The 24,631-nt window shown below is 43.5% G+C and overlaps 1 protein-coding gene across 1 annotated transcript in view; it reads right to left on the reverse strand.

The window, feature by feature from the left end:
- Positions 1-492: 492 nt before the first annotated feature.
- Positions 493-24,631, reverse strand: part of LOC137422264 (translocon-associated protein subunit beta-like) — a 53,374-nt gene continuing 29,235 nt past the window's right edge. The window contains exons 4-7 of the mRNA XM_078771792.1: positions 8,374-8,482; positions 4,159-4,236; positions 3,245-3,433; positions 493-1,203 (exon numbers count right to left, since the gene is read on the reverse strand). Coding sequence (XP_078627918.1) covers positions 1,144-1,203; positions 3,245-3,433; positions 4,159-4,236; positions 8,374-8,482 — 436 coding nt within the window. The 3' untranslated portion in view covers positions 493-1,143. The remainder of the gene's footprint in view (positions 1,204-3,244; positions 3,434-4,158; positions 4,237-8,373; positions 8,483-24,631) is intronic.

Here is a 24,631-nt window from a genome sequence, read left to right on the forward strand (position 1 = left end):
CTGGTTCGCGCCATTGACCGAGTGGTTCGCACCAACCGGAGCTGTTTTCGGATGACGTGCTGATGTCCTTGGACTTCGCGCCAGGCTCTGGGCCGAACGGGCCGACGTGGTGTGTGGTGCTGATATTTTGAGAGGCTTGATTTAATACCCCAACCTCTCAACCCCACCTCCTTGTCTGCTACCCCACAGATATTATTTGCTAGTATTTTTTTTTTTTTAGTGAAAGCCCACAATATATTATATCCTTATAATTATATATATGTGTACATTATATATATGTGCTTATATATATGGACTTCCGCTTCCGGTCCGCTCGAGCAAGGAGGCTTGCTTCGATCTCTCCACAGCATCGAAGTCCTTTCCAAGGGTGTGGTGCTGACCGGGCCGCCGTGGTGCTGACCGGGCAAACGTGGCGTGGTGCTGACGGGGCCCCCGCAGAGGTGATGCCCCCCCCACCTCTCCCCCCCCCCCCCCAGAATTTCCATGTTTTAAACGTTTCCCAGTGTGTACCCTGGATTAGAATAGGTACACCGTATCCCTGCGTGTCGTAAGAGATGACTAAGAGGGTTGGCGTCAGGAAGGGCATCCGGCCATAAAAACATTGCCTCAAAAAGAGAACCATGACAATTACAACTACATATGGGCAGGGTACAGCCCGAAGTGGAGATCGGTTTCTGAGGTGGTCATGTGTTGAGGAAGGATGAAAGTGACTGTTTGAGAAGAGTGATGGAAATGAATGTAGAAGGAAGTAGAGGATGGGGAAGACCGAGAAAGACTTGGCTAAAGATGGTCGAAGAAGAAATGTGGGCAAGGGGGTTAACAAGGGGTGATGCAGAAAATAGGGCAAAATGGAGAAGATTTTCATGGGGACCGCAAGGCTAACCCCCGCTCTAGCAGGGAAAATGGCCTTAAAATGCATGTTGTTGTTGTTGTTGGTTAGTGGTCTGTAGGGGATCAATGTATTTCCAGGAAGCTGTTACCGTACCCTTCAACATGATGACCCAGCCAGGTGAAGATGGAAGCTGCATTCAGTGGGCATGCAGACAAATCTGTAGTTTAGAGTTAAGTCTGACAGTGATAGTTGTCCTTGTGCTTTCTTCACTTTGCCTTGAGGAGATCATACTTGCACTTGCTGGAATACCATCAAGTAAGCGGAGTTCCCACAGAGGGCAGCGCCAACATGCCAAATGCGATACAGTCCAGCTGCCCACCAGAGAAAAAGCACACACGCACGTACATGATCTAAACCTCTTAGAAACAATAATGGTCTCTTTACCCGTTAGTTAAGGTGAAAAAGAAATCTGTTGAAACATGGTTTACCATCAATCATCTATAATTGCAAGGAAGTGTCCATCCATGTGTCACGTTGCATTATAAAAGGTTCCTGCTGTCACAGAATAATAAAAATGGTAGAATAATAAAAAATAAAAATAAAATAATAAAATAATAAAATAATAAAATAATAAAAATAATAAAATAATAAAACAATAAAATAATAAAATAATAAAAATAAAAATAAAAATAACCAAAAATAATAATAATAATAATAAAATGGAATAAAAAAAATGGAATAATAAAAATTTAAAATAATAAAATAATCGAACTAGGAAAACTAATAATCAATTTACTTGGAACAAAAATTTGTGTCCATTTAATCATAAAGTTGCCTGTTTTAAAGCCCCTTTTCCGGATTTAAGAATGGGAGCTCAATGCAACAGGTCCGATGGTAGCATTTATAATTCTACGACAGCAAGAACCTTTTAGAAGGACATGAAAGGACACAAAATTACACCGTACAGTATGTAGTAATACTTCTCGAAGAAATATAGAAATATCTAAACGTTCATGGAATGAGTATACAAGTAACAACAACAACCACAGCAACAACTACGTGTTATAAAAGATCAATTTTGCACGTCATTCACTTCACTTTACATCCTCTGAGATTCACAGACAGACATGCAATAGTCGTGGCCAAAAATATTGGCACCCTTGCACTTTTTTCAAATAATGCACCATTTCTTCCAGACATTTATTGAAATTAAAAAATCGTTTGGTGTCCACATATGTATTTCTTTAGTTTACAGTGGAACAAAACCAAAAAACCTGAAAAAATTACGAAATCATAGCTTATTCCATACAGAAATCCTAAAATGGCCCGGACATTATTATCGGCACCTTTTAGAAGTTGTTAGAAATAATTACATTTCAAGCAGGTGATTCTCCTTTACTTTGGAATTGAACTCACCTGTGGTGAGTTTCAAGTGCCTGCAATATAAAAATCACTCATTCAACCAGTTTGAATGGAGCAAAGGAGTCATTCTGCTGTTTTGTGTCACTGTGTGTACCGCAATGAGCATGGACAAAGGAAAGAAAACCAGAGAATTGACTGAGGAAGTCAGACACAAAATTGTAGCCAAGCATGGACAATCCCAAGGATACAAGTCCATCTCCAGAGACCTTGATGTTCCTGTGTCCACCGTACGCAATGTTATCAGGAAGTTTAAGGCCCATGGCACTGTAGTCAACCTCCCTAGACGTGGCTGCAAGAGAAAACTTGATCGAAGATTGCAGCGAAGGATTTTTTTTTGTGTGTGTGTACAAGATCGAGGCTCGTGTAAGAGCCAACATTAATCACATAAAAACAAACTGACACAAAAAACATAAGAAAAGGGAACGGGGGACAAGATGGGGAGAGAGAGGGAAGCACACAAGTACAACAGCAGAGAACAGGGACATCGTGAGATCTGTGGGAGGGAGAGGGCTTGGAGGGAGGGGCGGGTGAGAGAGGTAAAAAAACACATGGACACTGCTAGGACTTCCAGGACAGAAGTTGGTATTTCAAAAAAGTGGATCTGGGGTGAATTAACGGGGGTAAAAAATATCAAGGTTTTGGATGGGGGAAGATAAGAGATGGAGGTGAACAGCTGTTTTAAAGACCTGGAGAGAGGAGTGGGAATGAAGAGAGTGAGGGAGTTTGTTCCAGAGGCGGGAGAAAAGGGGAATGAAAGAGTGAAGGCTTCATTGATGTTCCTGTGTCCATCGTACGCAATGTTTTTCCTTAAAATCATGAGTAAATCCTGAGCAGATCCTGAGCAGAGAGTCTTGATTTTGGCAGTTTCACCAGAAGAGGGATGCTGGCAGATCTTGTGCGACCTGTAGGAATATTTGGGGGACCGAGCACAGACAGAGCTGGGGGAGCAAGGCCGGAGAGGTGTCGGTATAAGACAGAAAGATCACCAACCTGCCTGCGGTGAGTGAGTGAAAGGCCCTCGGAGTTAGCTTCATCACGGGAGATTTCGCTGATTCTGAAAGCTTTGGTTTCAACAGCATGAAGCCGAGCTAGGTGTGAGGCAGGAGCACCAGCCCAGAGGGGATTGTTCGAATGGTGGAGAAAGCACCTCGATCCACTGCCAAACAGATTCAAGCTGACCTTCAGACACAACAGACACAACAGACATGACAGTTTCAGCCAACTCAATGAAAGGGTGTTCTATGGTAGGAGACCCAGGAGGATCCCACTGCTGAGAGAGAGAGACGTAAGAAAACCCGACTGGAGTTTTCCAAAACACACCTGAACAAGCCAAAATCCTTCTGGGAGAATGTCCTGTGGACAGATGAGACCAAATTAGAGCTTTTTGGTAAAGCACATCATCTCTATGTTTACAGAAAACAAAATGAAGCCTTCAAAGAAAAGAACACCTTCCCTACAGTCAAATATGGAGGAGGTTCAGTGATGTTTTGGGGTTGCTGTGGTTTTGGGTTTTTCTCCATGGAAGATATTTTGATATTTTGATACTTGAGATTTGATACAACCAGACTCAAAAATGTGGAGATTGAAGCTTGTAGAGATTGAAGCTTGTAGAGCGCCCGCCAATTGGCTTAAGAACTCAAGCAAGCACTCCAAGGAAACGGTTGAAGATTACCATGTTTACATTATCACTTCAACATTGTCTTGAATGTCAATTTGTCAATTTTTCAAAAAACGACGACCGCTGTGATAATAAGCAGCAATTACAGTGGAGCGGAGGGGAAGCTGAACCACGGAGATTGGATATTTAATGTGTATTAATGAGCTAAAATACATACCAGACAAATTCAACTCTGAGAAATAGTTACCAAAACTGTTTTAACATGTGAAGAAACTGCAATTCTTACATATTGAGTGGAGAATTTTGTTTTATAATACAAGTGTCCCAGAATAACATTTCGTCCAGGTGAGCTTGTGAATCCAACCTGCAAATACACAGCAGCAGGATAACAAGTTATGCCTGAGAATGCAAAACAAAATCCAGTGTATGATAGGCAAATATACTGTACAGTCACATGGTCATTATCAACATCTCATTGTCATAACCTGCTACTCCAAGTACCACGTCCAGAAAGATATGGCTGGTTTCAATTCCATGTCAGTGACAAATGCATTGCAAAAAAATGCCATCTTGGGCCGAGAATCATCTCACATCTTTGTGACTAATCACACAATTAAAAAACAACAACTATGACCCTACACAACTGAAAACCAACAAATAAACAATGTACGTAAGCAGACATTCTGTTAAACATTTTGAATGGTTCAAAGCTTTAAATATGTGAATTGATATTCCCATGTTCAGCCCTTGATATTTTTCTCCAATTGCCTACAATGTCGAAGGGAAATTCAAATCCTGTTTTTAATTAGGGGAAAACTTTTCAGAGCCAAAAACAGGAATGGCATCAAGAAACTAACCCACTGCTGGAACGAACATGTGACACTGGCTGCAAACTCCAAAACACAAAACACAAAACTACCATCTCTACGGAGTTTTGCTTCATAGTCAGGGAGAAAGCTTTTGGACTTTCCTTTGATTGTCTGCCAAGCAATTAATATACTCACAGACACTACAACAGTCACACTACTTGGACCTGCACCGACACATTAGAGTTCATCAGGTGCTGCTCGATGTCCTATAGTACGTGTTAATTTAATTCACTTTTAAATACCAGGAGTTCTTGAACTCATTATGATCATTATGAATGAATCATTCATAATGAATGGTCGGTCGGACGGAGATCATTTTGAAGCGGTCATTAGGAATTATTGACGGCATCAGCCCATGGCTCCTAAAATCCTGCTCTGCCGCTCTATCTCCCCCTCTCTCTGTTCTCTTCACTCTCTCTTTTGCTCAACGTCATTTGCCATCTGCTTGGAAATCAGCAAACATTACCACTTTACACAAAAAATGTGCAAAAACAGATCCTTGCAACTACAGACCAATCAGCCTGCTCCCAATTATCAGCAAGGTCATGGAATCAATCATCGCTTCTGACGTCAAATCCTTCCTCTTCTCCAATGGCTTGATCTCTGATCATCAATTTGGATTCAGACCAGGTCACTCTACTCTGGACATGCTGCTTCTGCTGTCTCAACAATTGATGGAGGAATGTCAATGATGGAGGAGTGTCATGGAGGATGGAGGATGGATGGAGGAATTGATGGAATGTCAAACAGGAAATCAGAGCGTCTCCCATGACATATCACGTTCCTTTGATACGGTCTGGCACCCCGCCATGCTCACCAAACACTCCTCGTATGGTATCCATGGAACCCTCCACGCATGGCTTGCGAACTTCCTCTCTGGTCGCAGTCAACGTGTGGCCCTGAATGGAATTCTCTCTTCTCTCCTTCCTGTTCAGGCTGGAGTTCCTCAAGGCAGTGTTCTGGGCCCTGTGCATTTTCTGGTCTTCACTAATGATCTCTCCGACTCGCTGGAATATCGTCTCTATCTCTTTGCTGATGACTCCACTCTCTGCCACTCCATACCTTATCCCTCAGATCGGCAGTCTGCAGCCTCCTCACTCTCTGCAGACCTGGACAAAATCACAGACTGGTCAAACAAGTGGAACATGTCTTTCAATCCTGACAAATCTCACACTCTCACTTTGTCTCTTTGAAAAGACCGTCTGGACAACCCTCCCATCTACTTTATGAACAATCCTCTCCAAGAAGTTCTGTCACTCAAGCTTTTGGGTCTCACTATCTGCCATGATCTTTCCTGAGAAAACCACATTTCCAAGCTGGCCTCCAAAACCTGGGCATCCTCCATTGTGCGAAGTTCTTTCCAGGCACTTCTGAGCTCCTCAGCACATATAAAGCTTTCATCCGCAGCTCAATGGAATACTGCTCTCCCCACTGGGCTGGTGCTCCTGCCTCACACCTAGCTCGGCTTCATGCCGTTGAAACCAAAGCATTCAGAATCATTGGAATCTCTCCTAATGAAGCTGATTCTGAGGGCCTTTCTCTCTCTCTCACCACAGGCAGGTTGGTGGTCTTTCTGTCTTCTACCGACTCCTCTCCGGCCTTGCTCCCCCTGTTCTGTCTGTGCTCTGTCCCCCGAAATATTCCTGCAGGACGCACAATATCTGCCAGCAACCCTCTTCTGGTGAAACTGCCATAATCAAGACTCTCTGCTCACCTTCACTCTTCTTTTCTCCCACCTCTTGAACAAACTCCCACACTCTCTTCAATCCCTCTCCTCCCTCCAGGTCTTTAAAACAGCTGTTCACCACAATCTGTCTTACCCCATCCAAAACCTTGATCTTTTCAACCCCCGTTAAAAGACCCCAAATCCACCTCTTTTAATCCCCAACTTCTTTCATGAAATTCCTAGTCGTAAAATTCCTAGTAGTGTTCATTTGCTTTATACCGTGTACTCCTCCCTCCTCTCCCAGCCCTCCCCCTTCCACAGAACTACCGACGTCCCTGTTCCCTTCTGTTGTTGTGCTTGTGTGCTTCCCTCTCTCTCCCCCTCTTGTCTCCCGCACCCTTCATTGCATGTTTTATGTGTCTGTGCATGTTTTCATGTTCAATGTGTTCACTCTTACACGAGCCTTGATTCTGTGTACAAAAAAAAGAGAAAAAAAAAGATACCTGATCTTGCTTTCAATCCTCCTCAAGCTAGAATATTTTTCTTTTATTTTATTCTGATAGGTTGGCATTTCTATCTGTGCCTTGGACAATGTACAGAAAAAATTGGTTCAATTTCATTGTGATACCTTCCGAAGACAAATTTTGAACACCGCTCCTTTCTTATTCCATCTCCAGGCGCTGCACGACATCATCGCCGAGCACCGAAGGGAGCCCTGTGATGACGCACGCCGAAAGGGAGTGAACAGTTTTCACTCCGGTTGTTTGTTTGCTTGTTTGTTTCTTTGTCTGTGCGCTCACTTATACTTACTTGCCTACAGTTCATAATTTTAAACCGATCTTCACGAAACTTCACCAAACGGTATAGTTCGTGGTCAGACAGAATCATATTTATTTTTGAGGTCAAAAGGTCAAAAGGTCAACATAGGCCCAAGGTCAACCACTTTTTTCAAATTTCTAAAATCCTCAATTTTCATCCGATTAACTTGAAATTTGAATAGGATTTACATATCAGCTGACTGAGTCTGACTGTTTTGCCAAGTGTTGCTCGATGAGTGATTTTTCATTTTCTTGCTTGTTTGTTTGTCCGGGCGATATTTCAGCCATCCTTTGAGCTAGGAAGCTGAAATTTGGGCACAATAGTGAGCAAGTCCTTTGGCAAAAACGGTATTTTGTATGTTTTTGATTAATCAATTAATTGATTAATTACTTAATTATTATTGATTTATTAATTACTTATTTATTTCCTTTCTCATTTGGGCAATATCTCAGGCACCTTTTGAGCTAGGAAGCTGATATTTGGACACGACAGAGACCAAGTGATTTGGCTACAAAGGGTATTTTCCATTTATTGATGAATCGATTAATTATTTCATTAATTTTCAAAAAGTTAGAGATTTGGATGAAACAGTGATGGGTTAGGTATGCTATTAGCGAAATTGATTAAGACTGAAATTGATTAATTAATGTAAAAAAACTAATTATTTTACGATTCTTATTTATTTACTTTATTTACTTTTATTTACTTTACTTATCTATTTTACTATTATTTATTTACTCGACAACCAAACTCGAATTATGCAATTAATCAATCAATCAATTAATTATTGTACACCGCCCCCTCTCAATTCCGTCTCCATTTGCTGCACTGCTGAATGGCCAGGTGCCAAAGACGCCCCGGCAATGTCGCACACTAGAGGATACGTTATTTATTGATTTGGTATGGGAGTGGTGTACTTCAAATGTTGCTCGACTTGTTTTAATTCATTCCGTGAAGAGCGTGATGATGTAACTGTTCGATGTTTGGAGAAATCCCTCGTGAAGGCAAGCTTGAGTTTAAGGTTGGATCCAACATTGATAACTTCATAGAGCAAGTGTTAAGGGACACCACACTGATCATCATTTGAACACTCTGCCATTAGAGATTAGAGAACAAACCAAAAACAATGCACAACATGCAAATTTACCGTTGGATCGGCCCCTTCGTGTGCCAAGTAGGACAGTGTGGCCATAGTGAAGTTCACGTAACCAGATCTGAGAGGCCTCAGCACAACATTGTGAGAGACATTGCTGGCGCTGGGGGCATACTTGATGAAGGAAAAAAACAAAAAACAGATATCTCATTGTATACAGACTATAATCCCCCAAATTCTATAATATACAGTGCATTCAGAAAGTATTCAGACCATCCACTATCAAAGACAGGACCAGAAGAGCAAGGTGGCGCGACAGCTTCTCTTTTTCCGTCAGCTCTTGAATCTTCCACGCTCAAGTCACACTCTCTCCAATCACCAAGCTCTACTCAATCATCCCATCGTGCCTCCACCAATCACGAAGGCCGGAGCGTGGCCTCCTCGAGTCGTCGGGGAGGGGGGGGGGGGGGCGGAGTCCAATCTCTTTCGGGAATGTTCGGATGAGGTCAGCGGTCGTGAGGCGGGATTTACGTGCCGATCGGCAAATGTGCTGGGTTAGGCCTGGCGGTGTGGTGAGAAAATGAGTCCATTTGTTATAGTTGTTGTTCGGCGGATTTTTAATTGTAATAAAGACAGAGGGAAGATCACAGAGACAAATCACACACTGGTGAATTATCCTTAAGCCCTATCCAATTAGCATAGCTCCACCCCTCGTATGGAGACAGATATACGATCTTACCCGGACAGACGGCCTACTTATGGTACATCGAGATCGGTTCTTCGGGATTTTACAAACACACGCAACTTTCAAATGATGATGGTGATGAATTCAAATATCAAGAATTCCTCGAACTTTGAGGGCGACCCAAATGATTGTGCAGCAAAATCGTGCACCAAGGGAGCACCAGGAGAGGTAGGGGAAGGTGAGGATGCTGGTGAGAATGCTGGTGAGGACGCTGAGAGTAACGCTGGAGAGGGTGCTGGTGATCATGAGGTGAAGGGAGCAGGGCTGAAGAAATGGATAATGGAGAGCTGCCTGACACATTTCCCAACATTTCGATGCAGCTCTTTTAGTCCATGAGCCAGATAAAATTTGACTACCAAAAAAGAGGGCAAACCGCCACTATATTTTTCAGTTAGCCTTACATATTGCCTGTATGAAAAAATGTGATGGACATTTGAATTCGGTAGCTAAACCCATTTTGGCGGCCATTTTCCAAAATGGCCGCCATTTTCATATTTCATCAATTTTCATATCTCATAAATTTGGCCGTAATTTTTAATCGGCTGGTCTGAGGCACATGCACCCTCCATAAGATATGTTCAGTATGTCATTTGGCATATTTCAAAGTAAACTAAAAGGAAATTTGTTCACTACCTGTCGAGATAATTGGGAAAATATGTAAAAAATGTGTAATTTTCACGCAAAAATGCTCAACTTGCCCAGCTTGGGGAAGGTTGAATATTTTTCATTGCTGGCCGTCATTAATTATTTAATTAATAGGCTGTGCGCTTGTGGAGTTTCCCTGTGCCAGTGCATTTTGAGGGTAATTTACACCCAAAATACATTCTTCAAATCCGTAAAAACGGAATGAAGAATAAAATCTATAAGTTGTGTGTTATATATAGGGACATTTGCAAACAGAAATTTTAACGTAGAGCCATTTTATGTTACTTCAGGTGAAGAATGATATACGTTTGATTGCAGTCATTTCATATACAGTACATGATATAATCATCCACTTACCGATGATGGTGTCTGTTCGTACTCTGGTCAGGCTTGTATCGTCTGACTTCTGGGAGTTGTTTGCCCCCCGGTTGCTCGTCGTACTACCCTTGTTGTTTCACCGCTGACATCATCAGATGGTTGCCAACTGTCACTGGACGTTTCGACCCATTTGTCTTTATGCGGCTTCCAATGGGGATCTTCGCGACGATACCATAACCAGCATGACGCCCTCCCTGCTTGCTCCCCTAGTCTGCGTATAACTGTCCTCCTAGTGCATTATGATATGTCATGACGCTCGATTTTTGTGCCAAAAGTGATTTTTTTGCAGTTTTATCAACTTTGGGGGGTAAATTAACAGAAAAATTAGGGGTTGAATTTGTTCGCTAACTTTTGGGGTATTGGGGGCCCTTTAGTGGGGGGGAACCCCCAAAAATTGCAAAATCTATATCTCGGCCTAGACATGCTAGCTTCATGATCTTGGTGTCTAGGATAGGGTTTCTGGGGGCGCCACGTTCAATTATGATGTTTACAAGATGATCTGAGGTCAAGGTCATAGGCTCAAGGTCACCACAGGGTCATAAATGACCCCAAAATGTAAAATCAGCCAAAATAACTGAACTATGTCATATAGTACCACTTCATGTGGGTTTTGTTGGGTGAGAAATTCAGTGGTGACATCTTTTTTTACATTCGAGGTCATGATCAGGTTATAAACTAGGTCATGGTCAATGTCATTTGGGTGGGTGAAAATGTGGCGAAAACAAAAAAATGTCACATCTCATGATATACCGTGCAACTACAAAACATTAGTTTTGACACATAAATGCTGAGCAAGTACATATTATAATGCACCACATTCTTCATCTCATGACAGATCTATTTACACTTTGTTGAGTTACACTACGTCCAGTGTAATATAAGGTCTAATCGCACCAATATATAGGCCCTACTACACCAGTTTTACACCGCGTATGCATTAACTAAACAAATATCATCAATGTACCCATAATCAGCTATCAATTACAAAAATGGTACTTACAATTACGATCCTTATACTTCTTCGTCCTCAATATCGAATTTCTCATGCCTGACGTTTTGACATCCTTGGTCATGGCACTTCCAAAGCGGCGTGCAGGGGAGGTTGTTCTTCGCACAAGAACAGTTGCGTGCGCAGACAGATGATTTACAGCCACATTTTATCAGTTCTAGAACCGCTTGTGGAGCAGGTAGTTCAAGACACCGTAGAGGGAAGATTGCACCATCTTTGATGACCCAACCGCAGTCTTCCAAACTAGGAAGTTGGGGATGTGTAGTGACATAGGCTCTGTTCACCATGCATACAAAGTTTGTCTGTTGAATATGAGGCAGCAATGTAGCCCGGGTGGGGGGCAGCATCTCAGACTCCATGTTTTTCGACCTGAAGAGCTCCCAGCGAATTTGGGGGAGTGTTTGTGGGCCATTGGCAGAGTATACGCGGCACACAAAGTGTTCGAGAGGCTGCATCTCCTCAGGGAGTTTTCCGTCTATTAGTTCCGTCGATGAGAGAGGGCCATCTCCCAATCTCTGGAAGGCATCAATGATGGGATCATTGGGACCCAATTTGAAGTACTCTGTGATCCACCTCTTCTTTGTCACACCCACGAACTTACCACCCCAGTCAGCGCCAGTGAAGTTGTGTATCCCAATGAGACCTTGACATTTCTTACGGCTGATGCTCCTCACTCTCTCCACCACATCGATCTTTCTGTACTTGTTGCCATTTCCTGTGTGAAATTCCAATGTGGTCAAAGTTCCCAAACGTCCATGCGCTGTGAGGTCAATGAGGAGGACCAACACATCAGTGTCCAGAGATGCAACAACAATATGTCTGAATTCACAATCCTTGATGCAGTGAAGAACATGAAGGGGGATCTGTGAGTCAGCCTCCTCGTGCTCATGGGTGAAGAAGTCCTCTTCAAGCCTGTGGGGTGCATTGATTTTGATATTGGTGTCATATGAGACGATAAGTCGCAGATCCTGTCCCTCAAACACCCTAAAAGTCCCTGGGCAAGAATCCTTGCAAGCTGACCTTTGGTCTTGGAGGAGGACAAGAGCTCCCGCAGAGGAACAGTCGTGATGCTCATGAATTGCCAGGGGAAGGCCAATTGAGAGCAGGGTTTCCACTGTTTTTTTGAACCCATGAGAAGTCTTCAACTTGACTTGTCTGTGACTTCTTGAGCTCTGCACTATCAGCTGGCACACAACATCCACATTCTTCTTCACTTCTGCTTCATGCTGTCCTGAGATTATTCTAGCTTCAGAGCCATACATGATATGCATTATTAAAAACTCTAGCATAGGGGGATTTTCAAAGTTATTGAAGTCGCCTGTGAATTTCCAGTCTCTTGCGCGGAGAACCTCCTTCCTCAGGGCACGAGATAGATCAATGAGAACCCATGCATCTGTGTCTGCAGTTGCAAACTCAACGGCTTGCCCCACTGACTTCTTCCTCATAACTCTGTGGCTGTGAGTAGGATTGGGAGGCTCAACAAATTCAACCTCTGGCACATGCTGTTCAATCAATTCCTTCAGGTGCTTCTTGTGATTGTCACTTCTCTCCTCATGAATTTTCTTCTCCTTCAACAGGTTGATGTAAAAGTTGTTTAACTGATTCATGCTAAGGACACAGTCATCGATACTTAGGGAGTCTCTCACATACACAACAAACTCAGCATCACACACATTTCTCACATGTCTATATGCATCGCTATGTCCCCGTTCCTTGCCATGTCTGTCTGCAACCCTGATACAGTCTCGATGGTAGTACTTTTCTAATGCTGATGCATCTCCAGAGTCCGACAGTTCAGCTAGACTCGATCTGACTAAGTCATCCTCGGTAGCCTCTTTGATTGCTAGAAGTCGTTGACCCATAGAATCCGATACTACTCTATGCAGCCCTTGTGATGATTTTGGACAAAATGAACATGTGGAGAACATACATTTCTTTTCCTTCAGAAGCACCTTACAACCTTTCTGTCTTAGAGGCCTAATTGCTGCGTCAGATTTCTCTGTCTTTGGTGGCCGTCCACGTTTTGGAGCCATTGGCACTACATCGGAGGTAGAGGATGCATGAGAAGACGTTGGTGTTTGGGAACGAGCGCGTTTTCTACACATCTCTAAGTTGGCCTTATTTGCAAGAGGTTTGCGACACTTGCTGTGATAAGAGACATTACGTAAATCTGACTCCGACAAGCTACTTAAATGATCTGCCAGCGATTTGAGGTTCACATCACCTAGACTAGCCCGCTCTACAACCCTTTCTTTCAGATCTCGCACGAGTGATATATCATGTTTATCAACAAGTTTGTTATTCACAGAGTCTCCCTCGTTGCAAATGATGCAAATCCTTATTTCTTCAGATTTTTGTTCCGACATTGCAGAAGGCAGGTTGAAATGCTCAGAGCTTCAATTCATGGACACGTTCGCAGCAATACAGCGACACACCTGGAAATAAAGAAGAAAAAGATAAGCAAAATATGGCTACTTCAACGTTTTGGCATTTAGCCAGGATATGTAAGATATGTAGTGCATCATGATATGTAAGAAAAAGGCCTGTTGGATGATTTTTTTCCCCAAACTGATTTTTGCGGTTTTAGCAGACTTATGGGGTGAACCAACCGAAAAAGTAGGGGTTGACCGCGAATGTCGAAAAGGATGCCACGACTGAATTCCTCACCCAATAAAACCTATATAAAGTGGTACTATACGATATAATTCAGTTATTTTGGCTAATTTTACCTTTTGGAGCCATTTATGACCCTGTGGTGACCTTGAGCCTATGACCTTGACCTCAGATCACCTCATAAACAGCATAATTGAACTCGGCGCACCCAGAAACCCTATCCTAGACACCAAGATCATGAAGCTAGCATGTCTAGGAGCCGAGATATAGATTGTGCAATTTTTGGGGGTCACCCCCCCTAAAAGGCCCCCCAAAATACCCGAAAGGTTCGCGAAAAAATTCAACCCCTAATTTCCCTTTTAATTTAACCCCTAAAGTTGACAAAACTGCAAAAAAATCACTTTTGGCACAAAAATCGAGCGCCAGCCCTTTTTCTTACATATCATAATGCACTATCCTCTGCCTTCCTCGAATACCTAGCATTTGGCACATCCTCTAAAATGACTGCGCAGGGAATCCGTGACAGTCCACCTCCACAGGGAATAGTCATGTCTTCCAGCCCCTCTGTTGACACATCTCCATCAGCTCGGTGCACTTGGCACTGTTCCTCTCATAGGCCTCCTCGCAGCCTTCTTCCCATGGGACTGCTAACTATCACGATGATGATCTTTCGCTGAGTTGACCAGATAACAACATCTGGCCGAAGGGTTGTATGCACAATATCTGGAAAGGCTAGCTTCTGGTGCAAGTCCACCTGCATCTCCCACGTAGATCCATCTAGAAGGCACGCCTTTGATTGATGAATATGTGTAGGCCTCTGATGTTCTTGCAGACTTTATATGTAAACAATGTGTGTTCAGTCATCATCGCTATCCGACGAAACGTTTTCAACCTGTAGAAATTCTTCTTCGTCATTCACCATGTTGGAGCATGTCAACAGCTTGCAGGCTTCTGTACATTTGAGTGCATTGATAATACATGTGCAGTCAGATGGCCGGCAAGATCGAGCACACTTGCAAGACAGGAGACTTATCACGACCTCTGGAGCTGGGGAACCTGTCATCCACTTTATAACTGGAATGCCGTTTCCACTTGATGTCCATCCATGACCTGCGATAGGATTGGGAATGTCTGGGGAGTTAATCAAACTACGTCTCCAGATAGCAGCCTGGTAGTTTGCTTGAAGTGTGTGTTGTCGAAGTGTGTCCTCACATGGGGGAAGCTGTCCGGACTCGATTTCCCCGCTTCTGCTACGGAACATTTGGTATCGTAGCTCGTTTACTTCACTTATTTTAGTGTTGCGGCAGTAAAGTTGGCATGTGAAATCTTGAATGACATTGAATAACTCGTTTGAGATGTCCCAGTTGTTGGCAAGTGACGCAAAGGCTTCTCTGAACTTCTCATCGTGTAGGAGAATTTTCAACGCTTTCAACTTTCCTTGCCCAGCAAGTGAGCTGACAGTTTCACATCCAGTCCATGGATGAAGTCCCAATAAGGCAGTACAAACATCTCGTCCCAGTGCTGCAGCCAGTTTGGTGATGTCGACAAGCCTGACTGATGATTTGTTTCCACGTCTTATGAAGAGTTTGCTGTTGATATCTCTACTCAGTGCGAGGCAAATGATGAAGACATCAGTGTCTTCGGTGACACAGATCAGGGATGAATAGCTGTCTGCGGCATATTTGGCATGCAGCAATAGGCGTGTATCAGCCTCTTCTTGGCTTGAGTTGAGATCTTCAACTTCTTGCCAACTGTCGTGGGTAAGCTTCAGGCAGAGATCACCACACGTCACAAACATAACTCGGTTTCCAAGCTTCTCTCTCTTCTGTTGGTCTTTCCAGTTTTCAGCTAGGAAAGAAGTGAGCTGGTTTTTGCTCTTGGTACATGACAACAGCCGCCTCCAATTTTGTATCTTGTGGCTTGGCATTATGTTGATGAAGGCAACCCCATCTTCTGAACCACGATTAGCGCGCTCAGCGGCTTTGATCGATTGATCTTGGTAGATATCGAATACCACATCGATCCTCTCACTTCCCTCGCTGGCATGGATCATTTGTGCAAATACATGATCAGAGAGTTCATTGAATGTGCGATTCTCACCATGAAGTTTCTGGATGCATCACCATTGCATCGATGACGGTAGCAGATGGGTGAGGGACTTCCTCCACTGGTGATACTTTGGTCTCTAGGTGTTTCGACAAAACAGCTCTATTCGTCTTTTTCATAGTGCCATCCATGTTTGCTAGCGCCCAGGGTAATGGGCCAAGAGGATGACATAGGACATCACGCATCTCCAGTTTTCGGTTTTGGGCAATGAGAACCATGTTCGCGAACAACCGTCGGTCAGCTTTCAAGACTGTTTCTTTAGTTGGACCTTTAGCAGTTTTATTTTTCATGTCACTGAATATTTTCAACTTGAGCTTCTTGATCGTGTCATGGAAGCCCTCTCCCTTTTGAAGCCGTTGCTCCTGGAATACTGTGTAAGCTTCTTCTCCCTGTTTGCGTGCCGTCAGCAGGCTACTGGAAACCTCAGGTGTAGCAACTGCCCCAGTAGATATACTACAAGATCTGATGGATCTCTGCCAAAGGGATTCGTCCAGTTGTTATCCATGAGATCAACCAAACTAGCAACATCAGACTCGTCTCTCTTTATTCGTGCCTTCCCAAGGTCTGCATGACTGACTTTCCCAGGACTTTGCGACGAAATCTGATAACGGAGTTCCCTCAGCGCTGATGCTCTATACTCTGCCGTGAGATAGTAACGTGCAACAGTACCTGGTTTTAGGCTGAATCCACGTGTGCTGCCCGCAGTCTGGGTATCTTTATTTACCGTTTCCTCAGTTGTCTGATCCACAGCATTTGTGACATATTTTCTCAATTATCTCGACAGCTAGTTAACCAATTTCCTTTTAGTTTACTTTAAAATATGCCATATGACATACTGAACATATCTTATAACGTGGAGCATGTGCCTCAGACCAGCCGATTAAAAGTTACGGCCAAATTTATGAGATATGAATGAATGAATGAATGATCGTTTTAAGGCCATTTTTCCCCGCTAGAGCGGGGGTTAGCCTTGCAGGCCCCATGACAATCATGGTTCCCTGTTTGAGGCAATGTTTTTATGGCCGGATTCCCTTCCTGACGCCAACCCTTGGTCACGCTCTTACGATGCGCAGGGATACGGTGTACCTATTTTAAATCGGGGTACACACCGTGATCATTCATCCATTCATCCCATTCATCCCATATCCTTTCCATGAGATATGAAATATGAAAATTGATGAAATATGAAATTGGCGGCCATTTTGGAAAATGGCCACCAAAATGGGTTTAGCTACCGAATTCAAATGTCCATCACATTTTTTCATACAGGCAATATATAATTCTAACTGAAAAATATAGTGGCGACTTGCCCTCTTTTTTGGTAGTCAAACTTCAAAATTCGACGGTGGGCACAAGGACTATTTGTACGAGAGCAGCGCATCATCCAAGGCCCTCTTGAACTTGAGGTACCCCTCCACGACTGGGTCAGCATCTTCCAACTTGTCGACAAGCTCCCGCATGCCATGCAGCAACTCGCCCAGGAACTGGACTGTGAGTTTGGACCTCGGCACCTCTTCCTCATTATTGCCAGTCTCCACCTCCTCCTCCTCGGAAACCTTTGGAATGGCGTCCAACTCGTCCTCAATGAGCGGGTTTAGGGAACGGTTCGGCATCATGGGTTTCAGCATGAAGTCCCTCGTTTGCGTGCTGTCCTCGATCCATATTCTGAGAGTCTTCTCCATCCTTTCCATGTGGACATTCCAGACATGGGTGACCACCTTCGTATTTGATACAGTGCTCACTGAAGCTTTCTCACGAATGGCCTTCTCCTTCTTCCGTATGTAGTGAACGGTGGATTCGTTGACGCCATAATGCCTGCCAACAGAGGACGCACTCTCTCCTCTCGAAAGCCGGTCCAGCAGCTCCACTTTCTGGCTAAGGCACATCACTTTCTTCTGCCTCTTGGTAGTCGACATATCTCCGGCACTGTTCTTGCGTTTGGGAAACGTTATTGAACGATGAGCAGAGCGAGAGTCAAAACCACAGGTCAGGACGAGAACAATGATGGAGATGGAGGACACAATCTGTATATATGTAGGATTGCGAGCATTGTGGGTATCTGCGGGAGCACATTGTTTGTGGGAGATGTTATCGGATGATGCCATAATGAGCGTATTTGCCAATTTCAATAATGGCTTTTATGAAACATTTGCATTCTATAATTCGTGGGATTGACTTGTTTTAGTCGCTGATGGAACATCCCCAGAAGCGTTTTCATTGTGTAACATCTCTGATGATGCTTTACCGTAAATTGCAAACTGTAATCGATTTAATGAAGCGTTTGCATTATATATTTCGCTGGAGTTGACTTGTTTACACATATGGTGGGATATCCCGCGAAGCTCGCTAATAGTGCGGCTAAAATTCGCTCCGGCAAAAGCCATGGAAACACAAAACACACAGCAGTGAATGTACAGTACTGTATTGTACTGTATAAGCAGGTCATGCTCATGGTTTGTATAAGATGTTTTTTTTGCGTATGTCCACCTGCTTTTTGCATGGCTGGTAAAAGATGGGTTTTATAAATTTGTCAATCTAGTGGCTCGTCAATTTTTTTTTTGCGCCCTTGAAAAACGGCGATTTTGCGGAACATGGCCGCGAAAAGAAAAAACCCGCAAATTCATGGAACACAGCCGCGTAAAGATAAAAAACCGCAAATTCATGGAACACAGCCGCGTGAAGATAAAAAAACCCGCAAATTCATGGAACAGCCGCGAAAAGAAAGAAAAACTACGAATTAATGGCACAGCCGCGAAAAGAAAAAAACACGAATTCATGGAACACAGCCTCGAAAAGAAAAAAACTGGCGAATTCATGGAACACAGCCGCGAAACGAAAAAAAACACGAATTCATGGAACACAGCCTCGAAAAGAAAAAAAACCCGCAAATTCATGGAGCACAGCCTCGAAAAGAAAAAAAAACTGCGAATTGATGGAACACAGCCGCGAAAAGAAAAAAAACTGCGAATTGATGCAACACAGCCACAAAAAGAAAAAAAACCCGTGAATTCATGGAGCACAGCCTCGAAAAGAAAAAAAACCGCGAATTCATGGAACGCAGCCTCGAAAAGAAAAAAAAACACGAATTCATGGAACACAGCCGCAAAAATAAAAAAAATCCCGCGAATTCATGGAACACAGCCACGAAAAGAAAAAAACATGAATTCATGGAACACAGCGTAAAGATAAAAAACACGAATTCATGGAACACAGCCTCGAAAAGAAAAGAAAAACGCAAATTCATGGAACACAGCCACAAAAAGAAAAAAACCCGCGAATTCATGGAACACAGCCGCGAAAAGAAAAAAAACACGAATTCATGGCACAGCCGCGAAAAGAAAAAAAACCGTGAATTCATGGAGCACAGCCTCGAAAAGAAAAAAACGCGAATTCATGGAACACAGCCGTGAAAACAAAAAAAACCGCGAATTCATGGAACACAGCCGTGAAAAGAAAAAAACCCGCGAATTCATGGAACACAGCCGCGAAAAGAAAAAAAAACTACGAATTAATGGCACAACCGCGAAAAGAAAAAAAAACCGCGAATTCATGGAGCACAGCCTCGAAAAGAAAAAAACGCGAATTCATGGAACACAGCCGCGAAAAGAAAAAAACACGAATTCATGGAACACAGTCGTGTAAAAACACGAATTCATGGAACACAGCCTCGAAAAGAAAAAAAAACGCGAATTCATGGAGCACAGCCTCAAAAAGAAAAAAAACCGCGAATTCATGGAACACAGCCTCAAAAAGAAAAAAACACGAATTCATGGAACACAGTCGTGTAAAGATAAAAACACGAATTCATGGCACACAGCCTCGAAAAGAAAAAAAAACGCGAATTCATGGAACACAGCCGCGAAAAGAAAAAAACACGAATTCAGGGAACACAGCCTCGAAAAGAAAAAAAACCGCAAATTCATGGAGCACAGCCTCAAAAAGAAAAAAAACCGTGAATTCATGGAACACAGCCGCGAAAAGAAAAAAACCCGCGAATTGATGGAACACAGCCGCGAAAAGAAAAAAAACAGCGAACTGATGGAACACAGCCTCGAAAAGAAAAAAAAACCCCGCGAATTCATGGAATGCAGCCACGAAAATTAAAAAAACCGCGAATTCATGGAACACAGCCATGAAAAGAAAAAAAAACGTGAATTCATGGAACACAGCCGCGAAAAGAAAAAACAACAATGGTGAATTCATGGAACACAGGTATGATAAGAAAAAAAAACGCAAATTCATGGAACACAGCCGTGAAAAGAAAAAAACCGCGAATTCATGGAACACAGCCGCGAAAAGAAAAAAAAACGCGAATTCATGGAACACAGCCGCGAAAAGAAAAAAAAAACGCGAATTCATGGAACACAGCCGTGAAAAGAAAAAAAACACGAATTCATGGCACAGCCGCGAAAAGAAAAAAAACCGCGAATTCATGGAACACAGCCTCAAAAAGAAAAAAAACCACGAATTCATGGAACACAGCCTCGAAAAGAAAAAAACCGCGAATTCATGGAACACAGCCGCGAAAAGAAAAAAAACACGAATTCATGGCACAGCCGCGAAAAGAAAAAAAACGCGAATTCATGGAACACAGCCTCGAAAAGAAAAAAACCGCAAATTCATGGAACACAGCTGTGAAAAGAAAAAAAACCACGAATTGATGGAACACAACCGTGAAAAGAAAAAAAACCGCGAATTGATGGAACACAGCCGCGAAAAGAAAAAAAACCGCGAATTCATGGAACACAGCCGCGAAAAGAAAAAAACCCACAAATTCATGGAAAACAGCCGTGAAAAGAAAAAAAACCGCAAATTCATGGAACACAGCCGCGAAAAGAAAAAAACCCCAAATTGATGGAACACAGCCGCGAAAAGAAAAAAAACCGCGAACTGATGGAACACATCCGTGAAAAGAAAAAAAACCACAAAGTCATGGAACACAGCCGTGAAAAGAAAAAAACCGCGAATTGATGGAACACAGCCGCGAAAAGAAAAAAAACCGCAAATTGATGGAACACAGCCGCAAAAAGAAAAAAAAACCATGAATTCATGGAACACAGCCGCAAAAAGAAAAAAAAACACGAATTCGCAGGATATTTTTCCATGAATAGAGAAACATGTCGCATTTTATCAACCACGAAAAAGCGAATAGCAGGGTCCGACTGTGTGTATATACAGACTTGGCATTTAATATGGAATATTTTTTTGTGGGGGTGAACTTACTTTTCAAGATGACTTAGACCCAAAAGTTCATTGGAATTATGTTGAAATTATTCTAGATTTGTTAATGTGACCTTTAAAGAAACAAAAACCACATTTGACATATCGAAACAAATAAATTGATCCTTGAAAGTGATGTAAACTGATATCAAACTCAATTCATGGACAGTACTGTGTTAAACTTCTGTACGTTTTCCAGAAGTATCTGTTTATTTTGCACATTAGCCAAATTTTTTTTCAACAACAACAAAAGCTAAATTATGACTGGGATTACGGACAGTAAAATTACAGTTCAGTACTTCGTGTAACCCCCACGAGCATTCAGGAGAGCACGTACACGTCGAGGCATGCTGTTCACGAGATTTGCCAAGGTTTGGACAGGAATCGCTTGCCATGCAGTGACAATAGTCTGCTGCAATTCACGCACAGAGGTAGGCTGCTGGTCCAAGTTGTCGATTTGACGCGTTAATTCTGCCCACAAGTTCTCTATCGGATTCATATCCGGGGACATGGCAGGCCACTCCATATGCTCTACACCACGGTCAACAAGAAAGTGTTGGATCATGCGAGCATGATGAGGCCATGCATTGTCATCTTGGAAGACAAAGTCTCCTCGAAAGGCTGCACGAGCAAATGGAAGCAATGTTTCTTCCAGAATCACCCTGTACTTGAACTGGTTCAGGTTTCCATTCAGAACAACCAGAACAACCAGGAAGGAGGACTAGGTTTTGACCTCGTCAAAACCAGGTCAGTTTTGCCCCCCTGCATGAAAAGCAGCCCAAATGGTCACCCCACCACCTCCAGCTTGGACTCTTGACACTATACAATCTTCATTGTGGGCTTCATGCACTTGTCTCTGCACTCGGACGCAGCAATCTTGACGATAGACCAGAAATCTAGACTCGTCACTGAAGGTCACGTGATTCCAGTGTCCTGGCTGCCATTGACGGTGCTCTCTGGCCCACTGCAATCGGTGCTGGCTGTGTTGTCTGGTCAGGCGTGGCTTTCTCAGGGGACGCCTGGCACGATAGCCTGCTTGAACCAGTCGTTGGTTGACTAGCCTTCTGGATACAGGCACATTTGTCAGTTGCTGCCACTCAGCCCTAAGCCGATTATCTGACTTGGTACGGTCATTGCAGACTAACCGGTGCAGCTGGCGATCATCTCTCTTTGTGGTTCTGCGTGGACGTCCTGGCCTCGGTATTGGAGTAGGGACACCCCTCTGAGCATTTCGTTTCAGGATCTTTGACACCTGACCTTGAGTGATGCCATACTGCCGAGCAATAGCACGCTGTTTCATGCCAGAATTTCATAAAGCCACCACTCCATGACAAACAGCATTGTCAAGTTGACGGACCATCTCCAGAGGAAGCGGCAATAACTTTTGCAGACGTGCAGCAGTTGTTTTCCACTAATACAGAACGCAACAACCCATATATACCCGATTGTGAAGCCAATCGTCAAATGTACCTGTCCTTACATTTTGTCACGCCACCTGTGATATAATCCTGTTATTGACTTCTTGCTGCGAAAGACAATCAGTGACATGGTTCTTTCAACAAAGACATCACCGAAGGGTAAAAGAAACTCACCAGATTGATATACTGAGTTCAGAAAGTAAACCCAAGTCAAGAAAAAATAAAAAAATCCATATTAAATGCCAAGTCTGTGTGTATATATATATATATATATATATATATATATATATATATATATATATATATATATATATATATATATATATATATATATATATATATGTATATATATATATATATGTATATATATATATATATATATATATATATATATATATATATATGTATGTATGTATATATATATATATATATATATATATATATATATATATATATATATATATATATATATATATACTGTATATATATTGTTACGGGTCGCGGACAAGATGTTACTTTGGGCCGAGCGGATGGTCAACCGCGACCGTTACAGGATCCCCGATTAGCCCGACTCCCCTAACGTTGACCAATCGCGCCACAGGTATTCAATCGGGAAACCTCTAAAGCGACCGAATGTAAAGAGGAAGAGAGAAGAAGACAGAGTACGGAGGAATAACAGGATTTATTATACACACAAGCAAAAAGAAAGCAGTCACGTTTATTTACAACACATAAGACGCAGGTGACACAGTGCAAATACTAGCTTACCTACAGTCTTAATTAACCCAGGACAGAACAAACAAAAGACAGACTCACACGGGGAATGATGACAGGAATCGCAGGAGGTGGATGGCTGGAGGTGAATGCTTGGTGGAGCCAACGTGGAGCTTGGTGGAGGTGAACGCTTGGTGGAGCCAACGCGGAGCTTGGTGGAGCTTTGGTGGAGGTGAACGCTTGGTGGAGCCAACGCGGAGCTTGGTGGAGCCTTGGTGGAGGTGAATGCTTGGTGGAGCCAACGCAGAGCTTGGTGGAGCCTTGGTGGAGGTGAACGCTTGGTGGAGCCAACGCAGAGCTTGGTGGAACCTTGGTGGAGGTGAATGCTTGGTGGAGCCAACGCGGAGCTTGGTGGAGCCTTGGTGGAGGTGAACGCTTGGTGGAGCCAACGCGGAGCTTGGTGGAGCCTTGGTGGAGGTGAACGCTTGGTGGAGCCAATGCGGAGCTTGGTGGAGCCTTGGTGGAGGTGAACGCTTGGTGGAGCCAACGCGGAGCTTGGTGGAGCCTTGGTGGAGGTGAACGCTTGGTGGAGCCAACGCGGAGCTTGGTGGAGCCTTGGTGGAGGTGAACGCTTGGTGGAGCCAACGCGGCTGGTGGGGGGTTGGTGTGACGGGTTCTCTCTCCTTCCCTCACAAGCTTCAGGACTCTTTCTCTCTCTTTCTTAGTCCCACCCAGTCCAACAACTTCCTCTCTTGCTTAGTCCAACTCAAGGCCTTTCTGTCTTCTGATCTCCTCCCTCCTCGACTCTACTCAAAGCGCATCTCCTCGGGAAACGCCCTGCCGTGGGTTATATAGGCCCCGCCCCTCAACCTTTGCGAACCTCCCCGATCGCCCTTCCTCCGCCCTCTCTAGCCAAACCCCTGGCTCATGGTTGGTCGAGTGGGGCTGGCTCAATCCTCCCCTCTATGACGAGGTGGAGACACGCCTTTCTTCTCCGACCCTGCCTCGTGGTCAATGGCGGTTGAAGAGAAAACCGCCCAAAATGCAGTTGGCAATTGGAAGGGAGGTAATTGGCACTGGGAATGAAGTTTTGGGAGTGGGAATGAAGGGAATCTATCTCTTTCACTGGTGCAATGGAGTATTTCAATTAATGGGAGACACAGCCTTACCCTAAAACACAGAATAAGATATAACTATCGAACAGGGGTATTCTATGATTAGCTGACGTGTATGCTTGTGGACTAATTATGGGACGCCCTTTTGACCTTTACACAGCTCCGGAGGCAGGAGGCGCAGACTCAAGCAATATTCATCACCAATTTACCACAATACAACACAATCAAAAAAAAATACAGTCCTCATATCCGCAACACTGCACCCTCCTCCTCTTAGGCACGTCCTGGCCTACAACTTTTATTTAGTGTGACACGTAGGTGTAGTTCCCTCTGCTTTTAACCTGACCCT

The sequence above is a fragment of the Myxine glutinosa genome, chromosome 2 (assembly GCF_964187855.1).
Source record: "Myxine glutinosa chromosome 2, kmMyxGlut1.1, whole genome shotgun sequence".
NCBI lineage: Eukaryota > Metazoa > Chordata > Myxini > Myxiniformes > Myxinidae > Myxine > Myxine glutinosa.